At 43.1% G+C, this 22,786-nt stretch overlaps 1 protein-coding gene across 2 annotated transcripts in view; it reads right to left on the bottom strand.

The window, feature by feature from the left end:
- CFAP99 (cilia and flagella associated protein 99) overlaps window positions 1–22,786 on the bottom strand; it is a 325,784-nt gene that overhangs the window by 124,093 nt on the left and 178,905 nt on the right. For both annotated transcript variants that reach the window (XM_030191113.1, XM_030191114.1), the window contains exons 12-13: window positions 18,432–18,573; window positions 8,837–8,988 (exon numbers count right to left, since the gene is read on the bottom strand). In XM_030191113.1, coding sequence (XP_030046973.1) covers window positions 8,837–8,988; window positions 18,432–18,573 — 294 coding nt within the window. The remainder of the gene's footprint in view (window positions 1–8,836; window positions 8,989–18,431; window positions 18,574–22,786) is intronic.

The raw sequence follows: 22,786 nt of genomic DNA, 5'->3' as shown, positions 1-22,786 counted from the left end.
GAAGTTAAGTTTTCCGAACTGTTTCTGTTTTCCCTTGTATGATTTAACTGCAGGGATTAGAGTATTAAGCTATCACCTGCATTTTTGAACATATGATACATGCTCCAACACCTTATGTGAGCAATGTTTAGGGGTTTTTAGCTTATGATGAGGTATTGATCCTGAGAAGACTAGTGATTGCTCACCAGGATCACCCATTGCCGAGCAAAGTTACTTCTAAGAACCTTGCGGCACTTTGAGGCTTTTCCCCAGAGCTCGATATCGAATTCCTATACATTTAGAAATCCTAGTGTTACTAGAGTGGTTCTAGAGTAGGTGGATATAGGAATTTGATAATGCTGTTTCCTTCTGCTCAGCAGTACAAGTGTTTATAATGATTTTATAGTAGCTATTCCTACCACCACCTATTGATATATATAAAAGTTAAGTGCTTATACATGCACATCTCTTTTTTAATTCTGCCATGGATTGTAGAGCATAAATGCCTAACGTTATATGAAATATATTCATCTATGACTGCATTAAGAAGATATAAAAAATTCAAAAAATATATAATAATATGGGTAGATCTAAGACGATTTGCGCAGCACCATGAATATAAAGGGATGCTGTTCCCAGATGGTGCATGTTGCATGATATTCTGATGATCCCCGTTAAAAATTGAGATACAAAAGTTATTGGAACTGTAGCTCTGGAAATGTTGAGTGCTCACTGTGGATGAAGCATTGTTGTATAACGCATACTTTAATTTTGAGTGTTTGGGACATAAATTGAGATTTTATATTTAGTCCCCACACTAGAACTGTAAGGTCTTTCAAATTAGATTGAGTAAATATTGTTAATCAGCAATTATCACTTAAGCTGAAAACAAGTTTTTGTTGACCTGAGCTGATGTAAAATGCAGTAAACTAAACAATTTAGAATATTACAATTTTGCAGTTGTAATTTGTGGGTACTGTACAGTTCTTGAACCAAACATATAGCAAACAGCAACACTCACCCCCTTTCTTTCACTTAAGCATTTACTGTACATTATTCATATGGGGGGATTTTAGCTTAATTTTCTTTCTTTCTTATGGACATATTCTTGCATCTGTATTAGCAATCAAATGGTATCAGAGGTTCTTTTATTATTATTACTATTATACACCGCACATAAAACAAAGATTTGTCTGGTATCACTGGAAAATTTGAACATCATACAGAAGCTTAGGAATCATCCAAGTATCTTCGTAAAACGTAGCTTGAACCAAGTAAAACTGTTTTATGTCCACTGTTGTCAAATCTGAAATTTCAAGGTTTTATCCAGCTTTGGTGTAATGCTGCCTAAGACTCCTACAACAGTAGGGTTAACCCATCTTAGCTTGTTCCACAATCTTGCCATTTCTATTGTCAAGTCACGGGCGTAGTTTGACTGTTTCATTGGGGGTGGGGCAAAGGATGGGGCAGGGCATATTTATTTGCATGGATATATATATATATATATATATATATATATATATATATATATATGAATGAATATGCTAATATGGAGGAAGGAAGGAAGGAAGGAAGGGAGATAGAGCTGGCTTTTTTGGGAATAACTATAATGAATATGTATGAGGTATCTCATACATATTCATTATGGTTATTCCCAAAAAAGCCAGCGCTTTCTCCCTTCCTTCCTCCTTATCCAGCATTCCCTCTTCCTCTCAAGTAGTATTTCTCTACCCCTTTTCCCATACCATGCCAGTGTTGACCTTAGAAATGCATAGACTCTATATGTAGATCCTTCAAGAGGTAGTGTGTCATGATTTAAGCTCTAAAACCCTTCCTGATGTTTTGGTGCCACCTCAGTAAGGCCAACACACAGTCTTTCCACTGCAAAACAGTATACACAAACTTGTGTAGATCCTTCAAGAGGTAGTATGTCATAATTTAGGCTCTAAAACCCTTTCTGATGTTTTGGTGCCACCTCAGTAAGCCAACACACAGTCTTTCCACTGCAAAACAGTATACACAAACTTGTGTAGATCCTTCAAGAGGTAGTATGTCATAATTTAGGCTCTAAAACCCTTTCTGATGTTTTGGTGCCATCTAGTATGGCCAACACACAATCTTTCCACTGCAAAACGCTATACACAAACTTGTGCAAAAACACACTCATAACCTTACCAAACCATAACAGCACTAATTCCAAGGACAGAACGAGCTACAACCTTATGCGTGGTAAGGCAGCACTGTAATTACACCGGGCTCTAAAACACCAGTCTCCATTCCTGCCTTGTCTTTAGTCTTGCTTCCTGTTGCCTAGCTCCTGCCCTGCTTTGCCTGCCGTACCTTGTGCCTTGTCTTGCTTTTTCTCATGTCTGGATCCAGTTCTTGCCCTGCCTAGCCTTGAATTGTCTAAACCCAGTTCTAGCCCTGTTCCTGTGTCTTGCCATGTTCCTGTCTGGGTTCAGTTCTAGCCCTTTTGCTTGCTCTCTTGCTTCATCTGGAACCAGCTTCTGTCTTGCCTGTCTGCTTTGTCCAGTTGTGCTTAGCCTTGCCTTGTCCAGTCCTGTCAGGATCCATTTCTTGCCTTGTTCTTGTCTTGCTTGTCTGGACCCAGTTTTAATCTAGTTCTGTATCTTGCCTTGTTCTACCTGGGGTTCAGTTCTGTCTTGCTTATTCTGAACCCAGTTTTATCCTAGCTTTGAGTCTTGCCTTGTTCTGCCTGAGTTCCAGCTCTGCCCCTTTGCCTTGCTTTCTTTGCCTCCTCTGGATCCAGTCCTTGTCTTGTTGTTGAATCCTGTTACTCCTGCCCTGTGCCAGCCCAGATGACTTGTCTGCCACAGTCCTGGCTGTGGTCCAAGGGCTCACCATCCCTGAATATATGACAGATTGCAAAGGCCTCCATGGCCGTGATAGAATGCAAAGGCCTCCATGGCTGTGACAGTAGCAGAAAGTTTGCCGAGATTCATCTAGCCTACTGACCATTATCCTATGCTGCTTATCTATGATGGTACAAATGATACCGCTGCATATCAAAAGTGACTTCATGGCTCTGGGACAGAGGGTGAAGCAGTTAGGTGCACAGGTGGTGTTCTCAATGATTCTTCCTGTAGAGCATAAATGTCTAATGAGGGAAACTCTCATCCTGGAGCTGAATGCATGGATGATGTCAACGTGAGCACTTTGGTTTCCTAGACCATGGAATGATTTTCCAAGATCTACTGAGAAGAGAAGGTGTCCATCTATCAAAGAAGGGATCTTTCATAACAGACTGGCTAATGTACTGAAAAGGGCTTTAAATTAAATTTGCTGGGGGATGGGTGAAAAATACCCCAAATTCATTAACAGCCCCCAGGAACGAAAGATATCAAATACCTTTATAGAAATGGGGGAAAAAGGGTAATATCTGGAGAACTTTGTATACCAATGCCCATAGTATGGGAAACAAATTTCTAGATCTAGAGGCTGTAATGATAGAAACCAACTTCAATTTAGTGGCGGTCACAGAGACATGGTTCTTGGAGACCATATAGTTATACCTGGCTGTAATCTATTCAGAAAGGACATGGTAGGAAAAAAGAGTGGGCATGGCATTGCATATTAAGAATAATATTAAAATGACAGAACTGCAGGACATATGAGGTAAGGAAGAAACACTGTAGGTTAATATGGAGAGAGGGAATGGAAAATGTATTTACATTGGTGTGATATACAGGGTTCCTTCACAGACAGAAGTGGACAGAGATTTAATTGAAGGCATTCATAAGATAGTTATGAAAGGGAAATTACAACTAATAGATGATTTTAATATGCCAGATGTTGATTGGAGCATTCCTGCTGCAGGATCATCTGGAAGCAAGGGCATCTTGGGTTTGCTACAGGAAGAACTGTTCCAGCAGTTGTTAATAGAACCCACGCAGGATGCAGCTTTTCTGAACCTAGTGCTTACACACAGGGAGAGTGTTTCTGATGTTACGATGGGCGATCATTTGGCATCTAGTGATCACTGAATGGTGTGGTTTAATATTAAGACACAGGAGAAGAGGGCTTATTCAAGATTAAAGGTTCTAGATTTCAAAAGAACTAACTTTGTCAAGATAGGGGATACCTCAAGGAGGAGTTAGTTGGATAAGAACAGCTGAAGGAAGTAGAACAGCAGTGGGCAAAATTGAAAAGAACTATTTTAAAGGAGACAAACCTTTATGTTAGAAAAGTACATAAAAATAAGCGGAAAAGGTGGCTGCTTGGTTCTCAAAAGTAGTAGCTGAAAAGGTAAGAGAAAAAAAGGTTAGCCTCATAAATTACACAATAGGCAAAAATACCTGCAAAAGCTACAAGAAGCTGGAAAAGGTGTCAGAAAAGCAAAGGCAAATGGAAGAAAGGAAAGCCAATACAGTAAAATTGGGAGACAATAATTTTTTTAGATATACAAGTGATAGGAGGAAGTACCAAAATGGCATTGTGAGGCTCAAGGGTGGAGGAATATGTAGACTTTGATAAGAAAAAGCTGCTTAACAATTATTTCTGTACTGTGTTCACTGATGAAGAGCTGGGGGTAGGACAGCAGAAAACAAATGTTAATGGGAATGGATGTGTGGTAGAGCAGGACAGATTCCCAGAAGACAGTGTTCATGGGAAGCTAGCTAAACTAAAAATAGACAAAGTGATGGGTCCTGATGGGATACATCCGAGGGTACTCAAGGAATTCAGAGAGGTTCTGGTGGCTCCACTGTCTGACATTTTCAATGCTTCTTTACAGTCTGGAGTGGTCCTGGAAGACTGGAGAAGGGCAGATGTTGTCCCTCTATACAAGAGCGGAAGAAGGAGGTTGGGAAGTACAGGCTGGTGAGTCTGACCTCAGTGGTCAGTAAACTAATGGAAACACTTCTTAAGCAGAGGATCGTAAGGTTTCTAGAATCAAATGGACTGTAGGACCCTAGACAGCAAGGTTTTACTAGAGGCAGGTCTTGTCAGACAAATCTGATTGAATTCTTTGACTTGGTGACCAAACAGTTGGATATGGGAAGGGCGCTAGATGTGGCATTACCTGGATTTTAGCAAAGCCTTTTACACAGTTCTGCACAGGCAGCTGATAAATAAACTGAGTGCCCTCAGTATGGGCCCTAAAATGACTGACTGGATAAAAAAACAGTTACGTGAAAGGAGACAGAGGGTAGAGGTAAATGGGGTTCACTCTGAGGAAAAGGATGTTATCAGTGGGGTGCTGCAGGAATTTGTCCTTGGGCCAGCTCTTTTTAACATCTTTGTGAATGATATTGCGGGAGGACTGTCTGGTAAGGTTTGTCTTTTTGTGGATGATACCAAACTCTGTAATAGGGTAGACCCCCAGAGGGTGTGAATAGCATGAGGAGGGATCTAGAAAACCTTAAAGGATGGTCCAGAAATCAACAACTAAGACTTAATGCTAAAAAATGCAGGGTCATGCACTTGGGTTGCAAAAATCCAAGGGAACGGTATAGTATAGAGGGTGAAGTACTTCTGTGTTTGAAAGAGCAGGACTTGGGGTGATTGTATCCGATAATCTTAAGGCAGCAAAACAGGTAGAAAAGGCGGTCAAAGCCAGAAGGAGCTCAGATGCATAGGGAGAGGAATGGTGATAGTGACATTGTATAAGTCTCTGGTGAGGCCCCATTTAGAATACTGTGTGCAATTCTGGAGACCGCACCTTCAAAAAAATATAAATAGGATGGAGTCAATCCAGAGGGTGGGTACAAAATTGGTTAGTAGTCTCTGTTAAAGCGTATGGGGACAGATTTGTAGACCTCAATATGTATACTCTGGAAGAAAGATGAGAAAGAGGGGAATACAATAGAGATGTTTAAATATTTCCATGGCATTAATGTATTCCAGAAAGAGAGGGCATAGGATGACGTTTCACTTCTGAGTAAGTAAGTATTACTTGTTTTGTTAGTGTAAGAAAAACCCAAGGATGTGAGTGTTCCAGCAATAGTCAGTTGGGGTAAGCTCTCATGGGGGTGACTGTCTAATGTGTGATAATCGTAAGCAGGCCCCAACATGTGCAAGCACCCCTGATCCCGATGCAGTCCATTGCAAGAAGCCAGCCAGCAGCTCAGGGAGGAAGGCCTGGATGCACTCATTGTGGGCTGACACCAGAAAAGGCTGGGACATTGGTGCTGAGACAAATAGTAGACACGAGAGTCTGGCTCTGGCTGCCTGAGAACCGACGCACTGGCACCTCTTGTATGGAGGGGGAGCGGTCCTCCTGGCACCGACACTTCTCGGGTGCCAAATCCCTCAAAGCTCCAGAGCTCCTGGCACCATGTATCGAGGGGGAACAATGCTGATGCTTCTTAGCCTTCGCCCAAAGCCTGTCATCGAGTCTGCTCAGTGCCAATGAGGATGATGACGAATCCTCACGTTGCCTTGGGGTCAGGTCCGATGCAGATCAGTGTTTGAGGCCCTGCACAGCAGCCAGCACCGAGGCAAGTGGAGACCTACTTGATGCACAGCTGCTCCCAGTATCCACAGGTCTGGCAGCCATACATACCAATGCTCCTGATGCTGATGCAACAGTCGACATCTGTGCAGATGCCGATGCTGTGGATTTGAACTGGGCTCCAAAAATTCTTTTCCATTGAGCCTCTCTGGCCACCTGAGTCCATGTCTTCATCTGAAGACATAGTTAGCAGGGCTATGGTCAGGCCCTAGGCACTGAAGACACCAAGAATGGGTGTCCTTGCCACAGATGGTCTGATTGCACTAGGTACAGTGCTTAAAGCCACTGGGAACTTTTGTGGACATGGAAGGGAACACCTCTGCAGCCAAATCAAAAGACTCGATGTAGCCACAAAAAGGGAAAAGACCAGGGAGAACATGACCGGAGTCAAGGCCTAAAAATGGCCCAGTGATGCGGGAAAAACAAAGGAAACTTATAAAGTGGGAAAAGAGCTACAACAATAAGGGAAGGGAAAAAAAGTAACCTGAACAAAGGTACTAGAAAAAAAAACAGCGCAAAAAAAATTGCCAAAAGGCACTCTAAGAAACTTTTCAGGACCAGGCTGTGAAGAGCAGCATGAAAAACTGACCACCCTTTAATGCGGTAGAAAAAGAAATGCAGTAACCACGCTCCTGCAGCAGGCGTGAAGGTACTTGTGAATATGCAGTGGAGCGTGGCTCACGTTCCACAAAGCTGTTAAAAGCTTGTTACAAGTTCCGAACCAGGCAAAGTGAGATTGCATTACCCATTAGTGAGAATAAATAGGCCTACTTGTCTTCGGAGAAAAAGGGTTTAAGTGATTGCAGAATGTATCAGTTGCCAGTAACATGGTGAAAAATGGCTACAAATCTCTGTACAGATGGTATTATACTCCTATGAGATGAATAGGAATGTATAAAACTGGTATGGGCAATTGTTGGAGGGATTGTGGAGAAAAGAGATATATCTGGTAGACATGTTCAAAGGCATAATCTTTCTGGGGTACAATCTTTGATATTTTATAACAAATTGCACAGGTGCAGTACCCCTGTAAAGCTGAATTTTGTCTACTGCATTATAAATTTATAGGTGTAAAACTGGAACTTCATAAGTTGGCGACATGGCTCTTCATGGCTAGCAAGCTTGCTTTGGTAGCGGCATGGAAGCAAAATACTATGGCTCTCATGAGTAAAGTTTTTCAAAGGACGGATTATACCTATCAAATGATTGAACTAACTGCTCTACGTCACAGATGATTAGCCCAATTTCATAAAGTTTGGGATATATATAAAAACTGGAGATATCAAGACCCTGAAGAGAGGGGAGTGGGGAGGAGACTGCTAATTTTGTTATGTTGTTAAATGTTTGTTTGTTTATTTATTTTAAACCAATGCAATACAAACAGCAAAAAAAAAAAAAAAAAATAGGAATCTACTAACATTCTATTAGATTTCTCTCTGGAGCAAGGACCAAGCGTAGGGCTCCACCAGAAGATCTCTCCTAACTTCCTTATGTTCAGTTCCTCATCTAATCTCTTTTTATTTTTCTCTTCTACAACACCCCTATTTACATACCTTTACACATCTTTTTACTAGGTTATACTGTCAATGGCATGGCAGCAATCAGCACTGCTCTTCCTTTCTCCATGTCCCTGCCTCTCCAACATGATATTCTCCACCAGAATGATGAAAAAAAAAAATCAATGACTGCACCTCCATTTCACCTTTCCAAAGGCAACCCTCAGCTCCCCTCTCTGATTCTGATATCTTCAGCCTCATCTGCTTCCTCGCAGTCTTTTTACTGTATCCTCTATATGAATTCCTTGTGATTGACTGGGTCCCCTCAAACTGGCAGTAGCAGAATGGGATGGTCTTCTCTCTCCTACAGCTCTCTGCTTCTAGTCTTTTCAGTGTGTAAAACTCTACACTATCTTTTCAGGCTTGTTTTTCCAGCAGAAGATATACCTTCATAGTAGGAGTAAGGGAGTCAGCCACATCAAAGGGTGTGAAAGTACTAATGAATTGTCTTATTGGCCTGCCTGACACCCTCATAGAGCTAGTCTTGGAGAAGCAAAATGCAGAAACTTCAGACGAGAGAATGTCTTTATTAATTTGTATTTGAATGATTGTCATCTTTCCGATTGAAAATGGCATTCTTTTCTTGATTTTATGTTGATATTTTATTGTTAACCACTATGATCTATTATTATGTAAAGGCAGCATGCATATCAAGTTTTAATAAACATAAACATTTTCATTGTTTACTTTAACTTTTTCTTTAGGGTTATTTATTTGTGCTAAGATTGTACAATTGCACATATATATCAGCTGCACTCATCCAGGATATCCCCATATATAAAAAGTGCCTGCTTACTAAACGTGAAATGTTATTTTCTCCTGTACTTACCTGGGTTAAGTCAACAAACTTCTGTCTAATGAATGGGACAGATTCAATGGCTCTTATCTCACAAATCAATTCAAATTTTTTCCTTAGCTCTTCTTCGGCTTCTTCTAAAGCCTGGCGAAGAAGTTCTCGATTCTCCTCAGTTACTTCTTGAGCTAGTATAAAAAGTACAGAAACAAAAAACAAGGTGTTTGAATATTTAATGATGCCCAGTTTTTTCTTTGGTGCAGAAATTTACACATCATTATGACAATAGCAAAAACAAATAATCCACAAAAGATGAAACTTATGAATAACAATATAAAGTAACAAATTACTTACAAAAGGAAGGGGAAGAAAAAGCCTCAAAGAAGCTCAAAACACACAGTTTTTAAAGAGTGTTAATATATGGCCTGGCTTTAGATCTACCACTGGAATAGTGATGGCCAAAGCTATGCAGCCAAGAACAACTGGAAAAAATACTGACTAGGCCAAAGAGCAAGCAAGTGAATTAATATTTGAGAATCTGAAAAAAAGCAGGTCTGAACAATGAGTCCTGATACAAACTTGGTACAACTTTTAAATCAAATATAGCACCTGTAATGAAAGATCAGATGAATAAAATGGAGCTTATTAGTTTTGGTATACAATGATACAGAGGTAATACAGAGTTCATGAGATGGTATGAAAGGTATGAAAAGTATGAAAAGTATTGCAGCCGGAAGATGTGAAACTGTTATCTCAACGCTTCCCAAAACATGTTGATAATTAGCAGTAGCTGAGAACGGAAGGAGGTGGGCACATCAGACAGCAGATCGCGTGGGAAAGTATGATCTCAGAAAGTGAGAAAGATTAGGAGCAAGGTTTCTCACCATTCACTTCTATGAAGAGGTTTGTGTATAAAAGAGGGGAGATTTTGCCTTAGTTTGGAACTCCTCCCCAACGCTTCTCTCAGACGGCAGGGCGCTGTGCAGATAAACCCAGAATCTGATGTCTGTATTTGTATCAACTTGAAGACTTGTGTTTGGGTAAGAAATAAAATGTACCTATCTATCTAAACCTATCTCTGTCTCTATTTTTATTGATTCTATCTTCTCTTTACCTAACATTTAGCCTACAAGGTAGATCACATACAAGTGACACTCAGTTTTGGACAGAAAGCAGTAGTTATGGGAATTAGTTTTCAATTACGGCTCCTAATGCCACCCCAGAATAGACCTTGTGATTGGGTGACAATGGAGGTTAGAGAAACTATACAGAACCTGATATATGAAATAAGTACCTTTAGTCCCCCGTGTGACGGAGTCAGAAAGAGGTCTATAAAAAGAGGTAATTAAAAACAAGAGCTAAAGCAGTAAAAAAAAAAAAGACCCTGCTTCATCATCGGCAAAAACCTTCCCATAAAAAGAACAGCTACATTCAAAAGGCAAAATATAATAAACTTATCTCTTGAAAAACGTTGGCCCGGGGGCATTCTTGCATCTTTAGACTTCCACCAGACACGTTTTGAGAGCTACACAGTTGCAGGTAATTTTAGTAAGGAGGAACATAGAACAGACGAGCAAGGCACGGACGTCAGCGACGATGACAATGACAGTACCCCCCTTAAGGGCCCCCCCTTTACGGGTACCCAGGTTCCCAAAAAAATTCTGGACCAGAATTGAAGCATGTACCTTGCCAGCAGGCTCCCAAGAGCTTCCTACTGAAGCAAGTCTATGTTTCCTTACTGGTTTCCCTATCTTAATAGGAACAGAATTATTAACATGCTTAGGATCAAATTTACATCTATAAAAGGGCCTTAACATTTTCAGTCTGCAAATCCTCAACTGATCCATTCTGTTAAGACTTTTATTGTGAGAAACGTGTAAATATACTGCTTTTTCACTTAACAAAATTGCAAAGGTAAAATACATAGCTTATGCCCTCGTAGAAAGGAAATCTTTGGGGATAAAGAGAATAACTATACTTGAGTGAGCGTGTGTACTAATATTGCAGGCCCTTTCTACTAAGAACCACCACATTAATACATAGAAATGAATATAACATTTTAAGATGGCTTTAAAATTGCTGACAGGGGGAACTAGAAGAATTGGCAGTTTAAGGACAGAACGTTGCTAGCTAGCAAACAATGTGAAAAGCAAGATAACCTATTACTTATCATTTCTATAGCGCTACTAGATGTACGTAGCGCTGTACACTTGAACACGAAGTGACAATCCCTGCTCGACAGAGCTTACAATCTACAAGCTATAACCAGCAGGTGAAGCATACCATGCATGAAACTACTGATGCAGAGACTGAAGATTGAGATAAGAAAATGTAAACCGAGCTTAAGAATTAACAATGAATAGAGGCTCTGTCTATGGAAAATTTTCAGTTTTCAGAAGGGGACTGACATATGATGCCTAGCAAGCACTGATGTAATAGGTTATAAATGTGAAATCAATATCCAATGAGAATTTTAGGGGCAGAAGTCTATGTTGCAAGCAAAAGGAATATAAACTGTAAGAATTAAGGGGTGGGTGTGCCTGCTTGCTTTCAAAGTCACCCATTCTTGCAAGAGTGTATTTTGAAATAATAAATGAATTCAAACTTGCTTCACCAATCTGTTTTTGGAAGTTCTTTCTTTGTATAGGTTCTTAGGTTATCTGGGAGCTATTTCTACCATTTATGTTTAAGAATTTCTACATGGTTTCTACTCTTCTGGCTAGGCGACTTGCACTGGCTCTCAGCCTTTTTGCTAGAAAAGACCTCCGCAAAGGAGTCAAATTCCTCCAGTAAATCTGGAGGTACAGTTACTAGAGCTACCTGTAGCTTAGGAGAAGAGGAATGAAGAGGCTGCACTGGTTTTAGACATTTGTTCCTACACTCTGTACCCCAAGTTCTGAGTTGGCCTAGTCCCCAATCAAATTGAGGATTATGGATGCAGAGCCAAGGCAATCCTAACAGTACAGGACTGGTGGCTTTGGGTAAAATGTGTAGGGTGATGCTCTCTCGGTGTTAAACCCCAGTGAGCATTAACAACCCTTCCATCACTTCTCTAACCATACCTTGGACAGTACCTAAGATGGAAGTAATGGGTATGGGCTGGTCCAGGACCCATGTGGGAATTTTGTGGTCGGCAACAAATTGCTCAACAATAAAATTCCCTGCAGACCCAGAGTCAACTACTGCAGTGGTAGAGACCCAGCCGGACGAGGTCTGAAACCTTACAGGAACTTGTGTTCGGGGAACTAGGCTCTCCATGCCTAATCCCACTTCCCCAATACGAGTTGGGTTAGGTTTTTCTCCGACCTCCATGTGCACTCTTTCAAGAAATGGTCAGCGCCACTACACTGTGGGCATAGGTTCTTCTTACACTGGCATCTTCTTTCCTGGGGAGATACAACTGTCCAATCTACTTGCATAGGTTCTTCTATTTTCCTGTTGGGCGAGGGACTTGTAGGAGGTCTGGGGACAGGACTCCTGCAACCAGAGGTCTGAAGAGACGGACTCTCATGAGCTCGCTCCCTAAACCTATTCTCCACTTTAGCACATAAATCAATTAAAGCATCCAGCTCCTCCGGAAGCTCCCTGCCAGCCAACTCATCCTTAATGCGTAAGGCAAGTCCCTGCCAAAAGATGGCCGACAGGCTATGATTGTCCCATTGTAATTCGCACGCCAAAGAGCAAAACTGAATGGCATAAGTGTTCAGGGTGTGTTCACCCTGTTGTATCCTGAGTCCCTCAGATGCTGCTACAGCATTTCTTCCAGGTTCTCCAAAAGTCTGTTTGAACACAGCAAAAAATTCAGATAAGTTGTTCAAAATGGGGTCCCCGCATTCAATACACGGGGACGCCCAAGCCAACGCAGTATCAGAGAGTAGTGACAGAATGTAAGTTACCTTTGTCCTATCATCAGGAAAATCTCTCTGCTGCACAAAGAAAACAATTTGGCATTGGTTAGGGAAGCCTCTGCATTCAGTAGGATCCCCAGAAAAACGAGGTAGAGTAGGTACCATAATATGGCTACCACTGCCCATATTGGGTGGAGAGGTCCTAGACCTAGCTGCCTCCTCCTGTTGTGAATCCAGCCGCTGGGCAAGGGTGGCCACAGCCTCATATAATTGGAGCACTCTTCCCGCTACCTCCTCGAGGAGCGAGACAGCAGCAGGGGACTCCGTCGAGCTCATGGTTCTGGCAATCTGTGACGCTTGTGAGTCCTTGGTCCAGAGGTGGCCTCGTGAGAATCACCCAACCACCTCTGGGTAGATTGAGTCCCCTCAGAACTAAGAGTGCTCCCAAGAAATGGACAGGACCACAAGTGGAGATGAACTGAGGCAGCTTTATTAGTAGCAGAAACACAAGTTTAAAATGGTAGCCAAATGGCACAGAAAGGGAAACAGTCAGCCTAGCTATACAGTCTAACCTAGCAGAAGTAAGGCAAACATAAAACATAGAATAAGGTAAAGCAGAACAGCCTAGCTATATAGGGAAATCAAACATAAGCAGTCTAGCTGCGCACCTCACTACTAGCGGAAACAATGCAAAGCATAAAGTATACAGTAAAGGTAATATAGAACAGCCTAGCTGTATCATAAGCAGCCTAGCGAAGACAATGCAAAGCATAAAGTATACAGTAAAGGTAAAGTAAAACAGCCTAGCTGTATAAGGAAATCAAACATAAGCAGTCTAACTGCACCGCTCAATAATAGCAGAGCAATGCAAATATATGGTAAACAGTAGAGCACAATAGACTAGGCAAAGGGCCCATCCTAGCAGGACAAAGACAAACAGGCAATACTTGGCTGACAGAGTAACACCGCTAATGGTTAAGAAAAGGGTTCATTCTGTCAGTACACTCAGAAGAGCCGCTGAACAACTGCAGCAAGCTCCCTCACAACCAGAGTGCAGCAGAAGCAAAACAAAGGAAAAAGAAAAAGTCTCTTAAGGACCTGCACCGCAGGTGGAGGCAAGAGCGGGTCACTCCACTCACAGAAGACTAGGGATGTCACCTAAGACAAGCAAACAGTCACTGAGGCGTCCGAGCTGAATACTCCCAAGGCAAGCAAGATAAAGCAACAAAGCCCGAGCCAATGCTCACAAGGCAAGCAAGGTGAAGGAGCCAAACCTGAGCCAATGCTCCCAGGGCAGAAGACTCAACAGCCCTGCACAGCACCCAAGGCAAGTAAGATAAAGCAACAAAGCTCGAGTCGACGCTCCCAAGGCAAGCAAGGTGAAGCAGCCAAACCTGAGCCAATGCTCCCAAGGCAGAAGACTCAACAGCCCTGCATAGCACCCAAGGGCCAGGATCAGCCCACGCGGATCCCTCCGTGCTCCAAGCACCGCTCCCTCGTCCAGAAATACCTCGAGACGTGGCCTCAGCTGCTGCACCCGTAGCACTCCCCATCATCCAGCCTCCACAGTTCCAAACGCAGCACAAAGCCACTTGCTGCATAGAGCGAGTAAGGACTCATGGTGGGCGACTGGAATCTCATCTGAGGCACGGGAGGCTCTGGATTTAACAGGCCTGGCAGCAGGCTTCACTGGACCCAACAAAGGTGAAAGATGTAGGCAGAGCAATTACTCCTCAGGACTACCAAGCATGAAAGCAGGTTTCACAGGAACACAGCATTAGATGAAAGCTGTAGGCCAAGCTTCACTCCTCAGCAGTGGCGTAGCCAGACCTGACATTTTGGCTGGGCCCAGAGCTAATATGGGTGGGCACTAATATATATATAAGTAGTGTTTCTTGGGATACTACAAAATAATGCCTTAGAATTCACTTTATCTTAGTCAAGATCGGGAGGCGGGGCTGGTGGTTGGGAGGCGGGGATAGTGCTGGGCAGACTTATACGGTCTGTGCCAGAGCCAGTGGTGGGAAGCGGGACTGGTGGTTGGGAGGCGGGGATAGTGCTGGGCAGACTTATATGGTCTGTGCCAGAGTCGGTGGTGGGAGGCAGGGATAGTGCTGGGCAGACTTATACGGTCTGTGCCCTAAGGAGCACAGGTACAAATCAAAGTAGGGTATACACAAAAAGTAGCACATATGAGTTATCTTGTTGGGCAGACTGGATGGACCGTGCAGGTCTTTTTCTGCCGTCATCTACTATGTTACCATGTTACTATGTTTATGATGGATTTCTAAGTATTCTACCCAACAGCTGCCCTGCATCAACATAAACCACATACTTACTGGGTGGGGATGGTCTCCGGCCAGGGTAAAAGAGATATATTTAATGACTAAATACATCTTTTCTTTTTTGCCCTAGGCAGTGTACAGTCTACCCCCTCCCCCCCCCCGCCCATGACCCATCCAGAAGCCCACCAACAGACCAGAGCCATCATTTTGAGTACAAGAGTAATCAAAATGCTGGCTGGTCACGGTGGTGGGCTTCTGGGTGGGGTGGGCTCTTCACTGCCTAGGGCAAAAAAAGGTATATTTTAATAATTAAATATACATTTTTTGTCCTAGTCACTGGCAGTGAAGTGCTTACCCCACCCAGAAATTCCCAACAATAAATTTTAAAAGTGCCCAGCTAGCTTAATTTTTAAACAATTACATGACCAAGTTAAAAAAATTACATGATGTTAATAAAAAAAATATTTATTTAAAATTTTATTACCTGGTCCTGCAGTGCTGGGCAGCTGCTTGCTGATCTGTATCTCCAACCTTTTCTCGCACTGGTCAACCCCTGGCAGCAACTCTCCTCTCTCCCTGCCCTCCCCTGCATCCATGTCCAGCAACTCTCCTCTCTCCTCTGCCCTCCCCTCCATCCATATCCAGCAACTCTCCTCTCTCCCCTGCCCTCCCCTCCATCCATATCCAGCAACTCTCCTCTCTCCCCTGCCCTCCCCATCCATATCCAGCAACTCTCTTCTCTCCCTTTCCCTCCCCCATCCATATCCAGCAACTCTTCTCTCTCCCCTGCCTTCCCCTGCATCCATGTCCAGCAACTCTCCTCTCTCCCCTGCCCTCCCATGCATCCATATCCAGCAACTCTCCTCTCTTCCCTGCCCTCCGCCTCCCCCATCCATATCCAGCAACTCTCCTCTCTCCCCTGCCCTCCCCCATCCATATCCAGCAACTCTTCTCTCTCCCCTGCCCTCCCCTGCATCCATGTCCAGCAACTCTCCTCTCTCCCCTGCCCTCCCATGCATCCATGTCCAGCAACTCTCCTCTCTCCCCTGCCCTCCCCTCCATCCATATCCAGCAACTCTCCTCTCTCCCCTGCCCTCAGCCTCCCCATCCATATCCAGCAACTCTCCTCTCTCCCCTGCCCTTCCCTCCATCCATGTCCAGCAACTCTCCTCTCTCCCTGGTTCGGTTGTTGTACTGTGTTTGTATCACACTACTAATCAGACAGACGGAGCGGAGTGAGTGAGAATGAGGCTGAGGCTGAACGAGCTGCGGCGGCCGTGCACAGCCGCAGCATACCACGTAGGATGGAACAACATGACATCAGCAGCACGGACACCACGCAGCGGCCTCAGCGCAGAAGAAGACGTCACGGTCATGCACGGGGTCACCACCAGAGCTGCGACCTGCATTTCAATTCAGTGCCGTCTGCGACTGCATGCCGTGCATGCCTCTGCCTCAAGCCCGAAAGGTAGGTGGGCTGGAGATCAGATGAGGCAGCGGGCGCCGCGGTACTCTACAGCTACGCAATGATGACAAGTAGAGAAGGCTGTGTGCTTTTCAACCACGCTTGGGTGGGTGGGCCTGAGCTGACATTGGATGGGCCTGGGCCCACTCAGGCCCACCCATAGCTACGCCCCTGCTCCTCAGGACTCCCTGGCTTGGAAGCAGACTTCTACTGGAACACAGCATAAGGAGAAAGCTTCAGGCCACGGCCTCACAAAGAACCTGAAGTTGGAATTAGCAGGGCCCAGGCAGGCCTGGGCCCCATCAAGGATAATTGCCAGAACACTGAACACACTCAGAAGCCAGCTTAAGAAGTGATCAGTGCTGATGACATCACCAGCTTGGCCTCCACCACTCTACAGTTACCTCACAGGTCATTGATTAGAACTGCAAGTAATTTTAGTGTGCAAGAAGGAGGAACACAGCACAGATGAGCAAGGCACCATGACAGATGTCCCCTGTGCACAGCAAAACTATCTGGTCAGCACTGATATTTATTGCTGGCGAGACATATTGTTAGGTGGCCAAGTTGGTCCACACAAATGTTTGTCTTATAATTATCTGGCTAACTTTAACTGGATATACTCAGCAGCAGACTTATCCCAATACTGTAAGTACTGCTAATAATTGGTTAAAATTATCTAGATAAGTTTACTACTGACTGTCTTGCTAAATATTACCCTGATAGATTCTACTTATTGGGCTATTGACGGCTCGTGAAAACTATGAGCTGGGGGTCACTTGGTAGGCTGCTATTTATAGTAATGATCTAAATAAAATTTGATGAATGATTCAAAAGGTATTCTGGGGAAGAAGAGGTGTGAAAGAAACAGATTGACACAATTAGGGAAACAGAGACACAGTTCCCTATAAGAAACTAGTGTAAAAGTGAAGGCAATAAACTATAATATTATTGCCAATATGGAACCGTTTCCTGGGAAAAAGGAACAAGGTTTTCCTGTTAACAATAGCATCATAAAATACTTTCTGACTTGATGGCATAGTTTTGTGCTATAGGGCAGGTATCTCAAGTTCTGGTCTTTCATCTTGTGGTGCCAGCACACACATGACATGCTTCAGGTGAAAGGCCAACAATCACAAGCAGCTTGGGAGGCCTAACCTGAATTTGCTTATCCTTAAAGTAATCTTTCCCATCTCATTGCCTGCTTACTGGGATCCACACAATTGAATTTTCTTTTCCAACATCAAACTGTTTTTGCATTGGTTGCTTAAAAGAATTTAGGGGTTGATATTCAAAATTATTTAACCAAGCAGGAGAAGTTTTTGGCTGGTTAAATTGCCTCTGTGGGGCTATCCACTGACATTCAGGGACGTTTAACTGAATAGCAGCGCTAACCACTAATATTGTGGCTCAGTGGTTCCCAAACCTAGTCCTGGAGGCACCCCAGCCAGTCAGGGTTTCAGGATATCCACAATAAATATTCATGAAAGAGATTTGCATGCAGTGGAGGCAGTGCATGCAAATCTCTCTCATGAATATTTATTGTGGACATTCTGAAAATCTGACTGGCTGGGGTGCCTCCAGGACCAGGTTTGCGAAACACTGTTATAGCTGCTATTTTGTGGGCAGTTTGGAGCAGTCAGTACTTACGCAGATAAATGCTGATATTCAGGACCTAATTGCCTAAGTTAACCAGACAAATCGGACCACATAAAACTCAGTCCTACCTCTATCAGATTTCACTTAGGTCATTAAGTACTGGATATCGCACTTAACCATATAAGGGATAGCTGGCCACACCTGGATGTTCAATGCCAGTGCCCGGATATGGCCCTGGAGTGAATCTCAGGGTATAAAGCCTGCAGCAGTGAAAAAAAAAAACACTCATCCCCACCAGTTGAATATCTACCCCTAAATGGTTTTATTTTGCATGGAAGTTCAGTTTATCTTTAAAAAGAACCCAAAACACTGCTTTTAAACCTAAAATTGATTAGACATCAAATCATCTCTGAATGGCTCAGTCAGCAGAATACCTATTTTTTGTTTGTATTTCTGAAGCATTATTCGAGCTTGCTTTGCGTTTCTATGGCCCTCTGCTACCTGCTCCACCAGGTCTCTCATTTCCTTATCCTCCTGGAGACGTTTCTCAGCATACTGGCGCATGAGTTCTGCTGTCTAAACCCAAAACAGAAAAAAAAAACAAGCAATGAATAAAATTCAGTTTCAGCCACACAAGTTGTTCCTTAACACAGTGATTTATGTGTCAGCAGTCAACTGGGTAAAGCAAATCTGGATAAATAGTTTCTCAGTGACCCAGTCCTGATTAATTAGCTCAGGTAAGTATCAGTTGATGTTGGAAAGTCTAAAATGATAATACTGGTGCATTGTTTGTACTAGATAAAGTGGTATCTACTGGTGCAAGGAAACTGAAATCTGTAGAGAAAATCAGTGTGAAAAATCTTCAGATCCTTATGGGAATCTAGTTTAAGTCATGTGTGCAAACATCTGGTGCACTAGGGCCAAAATCAGTAATTTTCAATATAACCATATTATGCAAATTAACCCATTTCAAAATCAACTATATGCAGATATATTTCATAGATATTCAGTGTGGATGCCCTTAAAGGCTAATTTGCTGGCTACACTTCTATTTGCCGGATTTAAGTCCATTCAGTAATAAACCATCACATGCCACTTATCTGGTGACCTTTCTTTAAAATATAAATAAAATATCAGGCTGATATTTAGAAGCTCTTATATGGTCAGTATCAGGAGCTGGTTACATGAGGGGTTTTCTTCCCAAAATTCAGCATAAACAATACTTAAACTTTGGTTATATAAATCGTTATACAGGTAAAATTTAAATATTTGAATTTGGCTGGGATTTGGGGTGGTTGTTGGGTGGAGGAATAAGTTACCACTCCCGATGTTCAAAGCAATTTAAGCAGGCAGAAGAGACTCCTGCCTGCTTAAATCCTCTGGGGTCGCCTAACCTCCCATATTCAGTGGGTCTAAACTGGACAATGCCGATGAATATCGCCTCTGACTGCAGGCAAAAAAAATGGGCAGGTCAGGGGCGGTACAGGGGGCTACATTAGAGAGGAGCCCAGGGTTATATAGGTGCCAGTAATATTCAGTGCTGGCACCTGAATAGCTAAGTGGGTTAATTTATACTATGCAGACCCGTCACTGAGCATCAGTCGAGACCCACATACAATAAAAAATGGTCCTTCCCTCCAATCCCCCATTCTGTCCCCCGACAAGTTCCGTAGTTCCCTCCTATCCCCCCAGTCATGCTGCATAGCCCCCCCCCTGCCAACAGGTCCTCATCCCTTTCCAATCTCTACCCCCCCCCCCCACCTACCAATCAGAATAGGTTCACGCCCCTCTTGTGGCAGTCTCACAGTACACTGTAGTACCATGAGGCTGCCACAAGAGATTGCAGCAGCCATACTGAGGAAGTTGCTGCTATGGGCAGGAGCAAAGGAGTTTTGCTCCTGCTCCTGTTGCCCCACTGGACCTCCAAGGAGGCCAGGTAGGGGCAAGAGGGACCTACTCTGACTGGTAGGTGGGGGGTGGGGGTGGGAGCTATGCAGCATGTCAGAAGAATGGGAGGGGCCTATGGATCCTGTCAGGGGAGGGTTGGAAGGGGGGATCAAAAGGAAAGGACAATTTTTATTTTATGCGGGTCCCGGATGATATTCAGTCGCCTGCAAACTGTCTTATGCGGGTCCAGGCTGAATATCTGCTGGGACCCGCATAAGCTTCAACAGCCAGCCTACAAAAAATTAGTCCTGGATATTCACTGCTGGTGCTCACACATAGCCCAGTACTGAATATCCAGGGCTAATTTAGCTGGCGACGGTCAGCGGTTAAAAAAAATGAATATCAGCTGGTAAACAGCCAGGGGTAAAATTCAGCCTTTCTCCAAACAGTTTATCCTTTTAAGTGCTTGCAGTCAAATAGCAGGTATAACTTTATATGGATAGTTTTTATTCAGCAGTGTTACTTGTACAGTTACCATCACTGAATATACTGACAACTTTATAGGGATGGTCCAAGAAAACAACAAGGCAGACGATCTGCAAACTCCAAGATGGAAAACAACAGAGCAGATCAGTGGAAGGTCAACATAAATTTTATTAATGAGATCATAAAAGAGCCTGACACAGGCCGTGTTTCGCCCAATAGGGCTGCATCAGGGGATATATAGAGGACCACAAGTCTATCCTTTCAAACGCTAGAATAAAATACAGCTGATAGCCACACATTCAGGCTATCAGCTGTTTTTTTAATCTAGCGTTTGAAAGGATAGACTTGTGGTCCCCTATATATCCCCTGATGCAGCCCTATTGGGCGAAACACAGCCTGTGTCGGGCTCTTTTATGATCTCATTAATAAAATTTATGTTGACTTTCCACTAATCTGCTCTGTTGTTTTCCAACTTTATAGGGATAAAATATCTGTAAAGCTACATGGTGCTGGGTTGTTGAAATTTTCTTTTCAAATGGAATCAAATCCATTGTGTTTTTTAAATTAAATCTGATGAAAATTTACAATGTAGTGCAATAACAGTGAATCTTAGTACAGTTACAATGTAGTCCAATAACAGTGAATCTTAGTACAGAAGTACTATGTTTTAATACAAAAGACTACTACTGGAAAAAAGAAAAACATTCCTTGTATTATCTTCATAGCAGTACGTGTTGTTTCATGTATTAATGATAAAATCAACCTGGATGTTATTGTATAGGTTCTTTTACATTGTTGTATATCTAGGATTATGTCCTACTTGTTTTAATGTGATCCACATTGATCCATAAATGGTACTTGCGGCATATAAGAACTGAAAGTAATGTAATGTAATTTTGCTCAACATACAGAACAGGTGCCATGCACACCTGTATGTCCCTATATCTAATGTTATGCACAGTGTATAGGTCACAATGCCAGACAGGGATACTGCTCCTTTGGAAATCTTGCCAGGCCCTGGAAGAGTTGAATGCTTCTCAACTGTCTTCCTGTTAAGATTGGGGATTATACTTTCATTCAAAATTATTTACTCTTTCTGAGGATACGGGCAGCCCCATTTTATACAGGTCGTAGAAGCAGGAATTGAGACAGTTTGTCCCCTTCCCCATAGGTTCTATTCCCATCCCCACAAGCTCTATCCCCGTCCCTGTGGGTTGTGCCTCTGTCCCCACCCTGTCCCTGTGGGCCCTGAACCCGTCCTCGCCCCGTTCCTGCGGGCTCAGTCCTGATCTGCACAAGCCTCAAACACTTGTGATACTCGTGTACACAGTGACTAATTGTAGCATGGAAGGAACTACTCTCTTTGTATTATGACTGAGGTACAAGAAGATTATGCTTATGCTTGAGTTATCAGGCCTATGACAGGAGCAGGTCTGGGTGTTTACTTAAGGCTCAACCCAATAGAAATATTTTACTCTACTTTACACTGTTGCTTTGCTCTGTGTATGGAAGGTCCATGCCTTTTGCTTGTTCACGCCATCGCTTACGGTTCTGGTGGTGGGATCTGTATTTTCCACTTTAAAAGAAGGCAAATCTACTAACATCTAGGGCTCTGAACCTTACTTTGGCACATAAACCAATATTTGGGTTAAAGAGGTTATCCCTACTTTAGAGAGGGACCAGAGGAAGTTTAGTCAGAGCCAAATAAGCATGTTACTTTTGTTCGTTTATAACACTGCAGTGCTGCTGTGCAGTTGAAAAAGTATGGTCTGGCGTGCCCATTGGAACCTGGAACCCCTATATATTTATTGTTGGGAGACTGGATATTGTGTATTTATAGGGGGCAGAGCACAAAACTACAAGAATGGAATACTAGGATCAAAAATGGGCGAGAGCATGGTAGCCTTGCAGCAGTACACCCAAAACAAAGCAGACCCTTAGCCCTGACAAAGGGTAATATCTGATGACAGGAAAAGCAAGGCTAAGTAGAAGGGCATGAAGCCACTACAAGGGGTGGAATGCAAGAAAATTAAGTTGAAAGCAAATAACACAAGAGAAAGCCAGTTAAGTAACCTTGTCAAGATCAAGGGAAGTCAGGAGATTAAGTCCCACGAGACAAGGTCACAGAGCCAGAAGTCAGACAACCTGCTGTGCAATTGGAGGAGGCCAACCGACTTATTAAAGACTTGAAGGGGTAATTGGACTATCTATATTCCAGGCCACAGAGAATACAAGAGGAGAAGGAACCCCTTCAAGATCAATTGATAAAGGCTCAGGACAAGTTTCAAGGTCAGCAAAACGTATGGAATACTACAATGAAGGAGTACGAGAGTATGCTGGAATTCGTGGAAGTAGAAAAGAGATACTTTAGAAGAACCACTGAACAAGGAATTAACACTGCAAAGGCAGGACTATA

The sequence above is a fragment of the Microcaecilia unicolor genome, chromosome 2 (assembly GCF_901765095.1).
Source record: "Microcaecilia unicolor chromosome 2, aMicUni1.1, whole genome shotgun sequence".
Lineage (NCBI taxonomy): Eukaryota > Metazoa > Chordata > Amphibia > Gymnophiona > Siphonopidae > Microcaecilia > Microcaecilia unicolor.
Note: the sequence above shows the minus strand (reverse complement) of the source record. Positions and strands in the feature narration are given on the sequence as shown.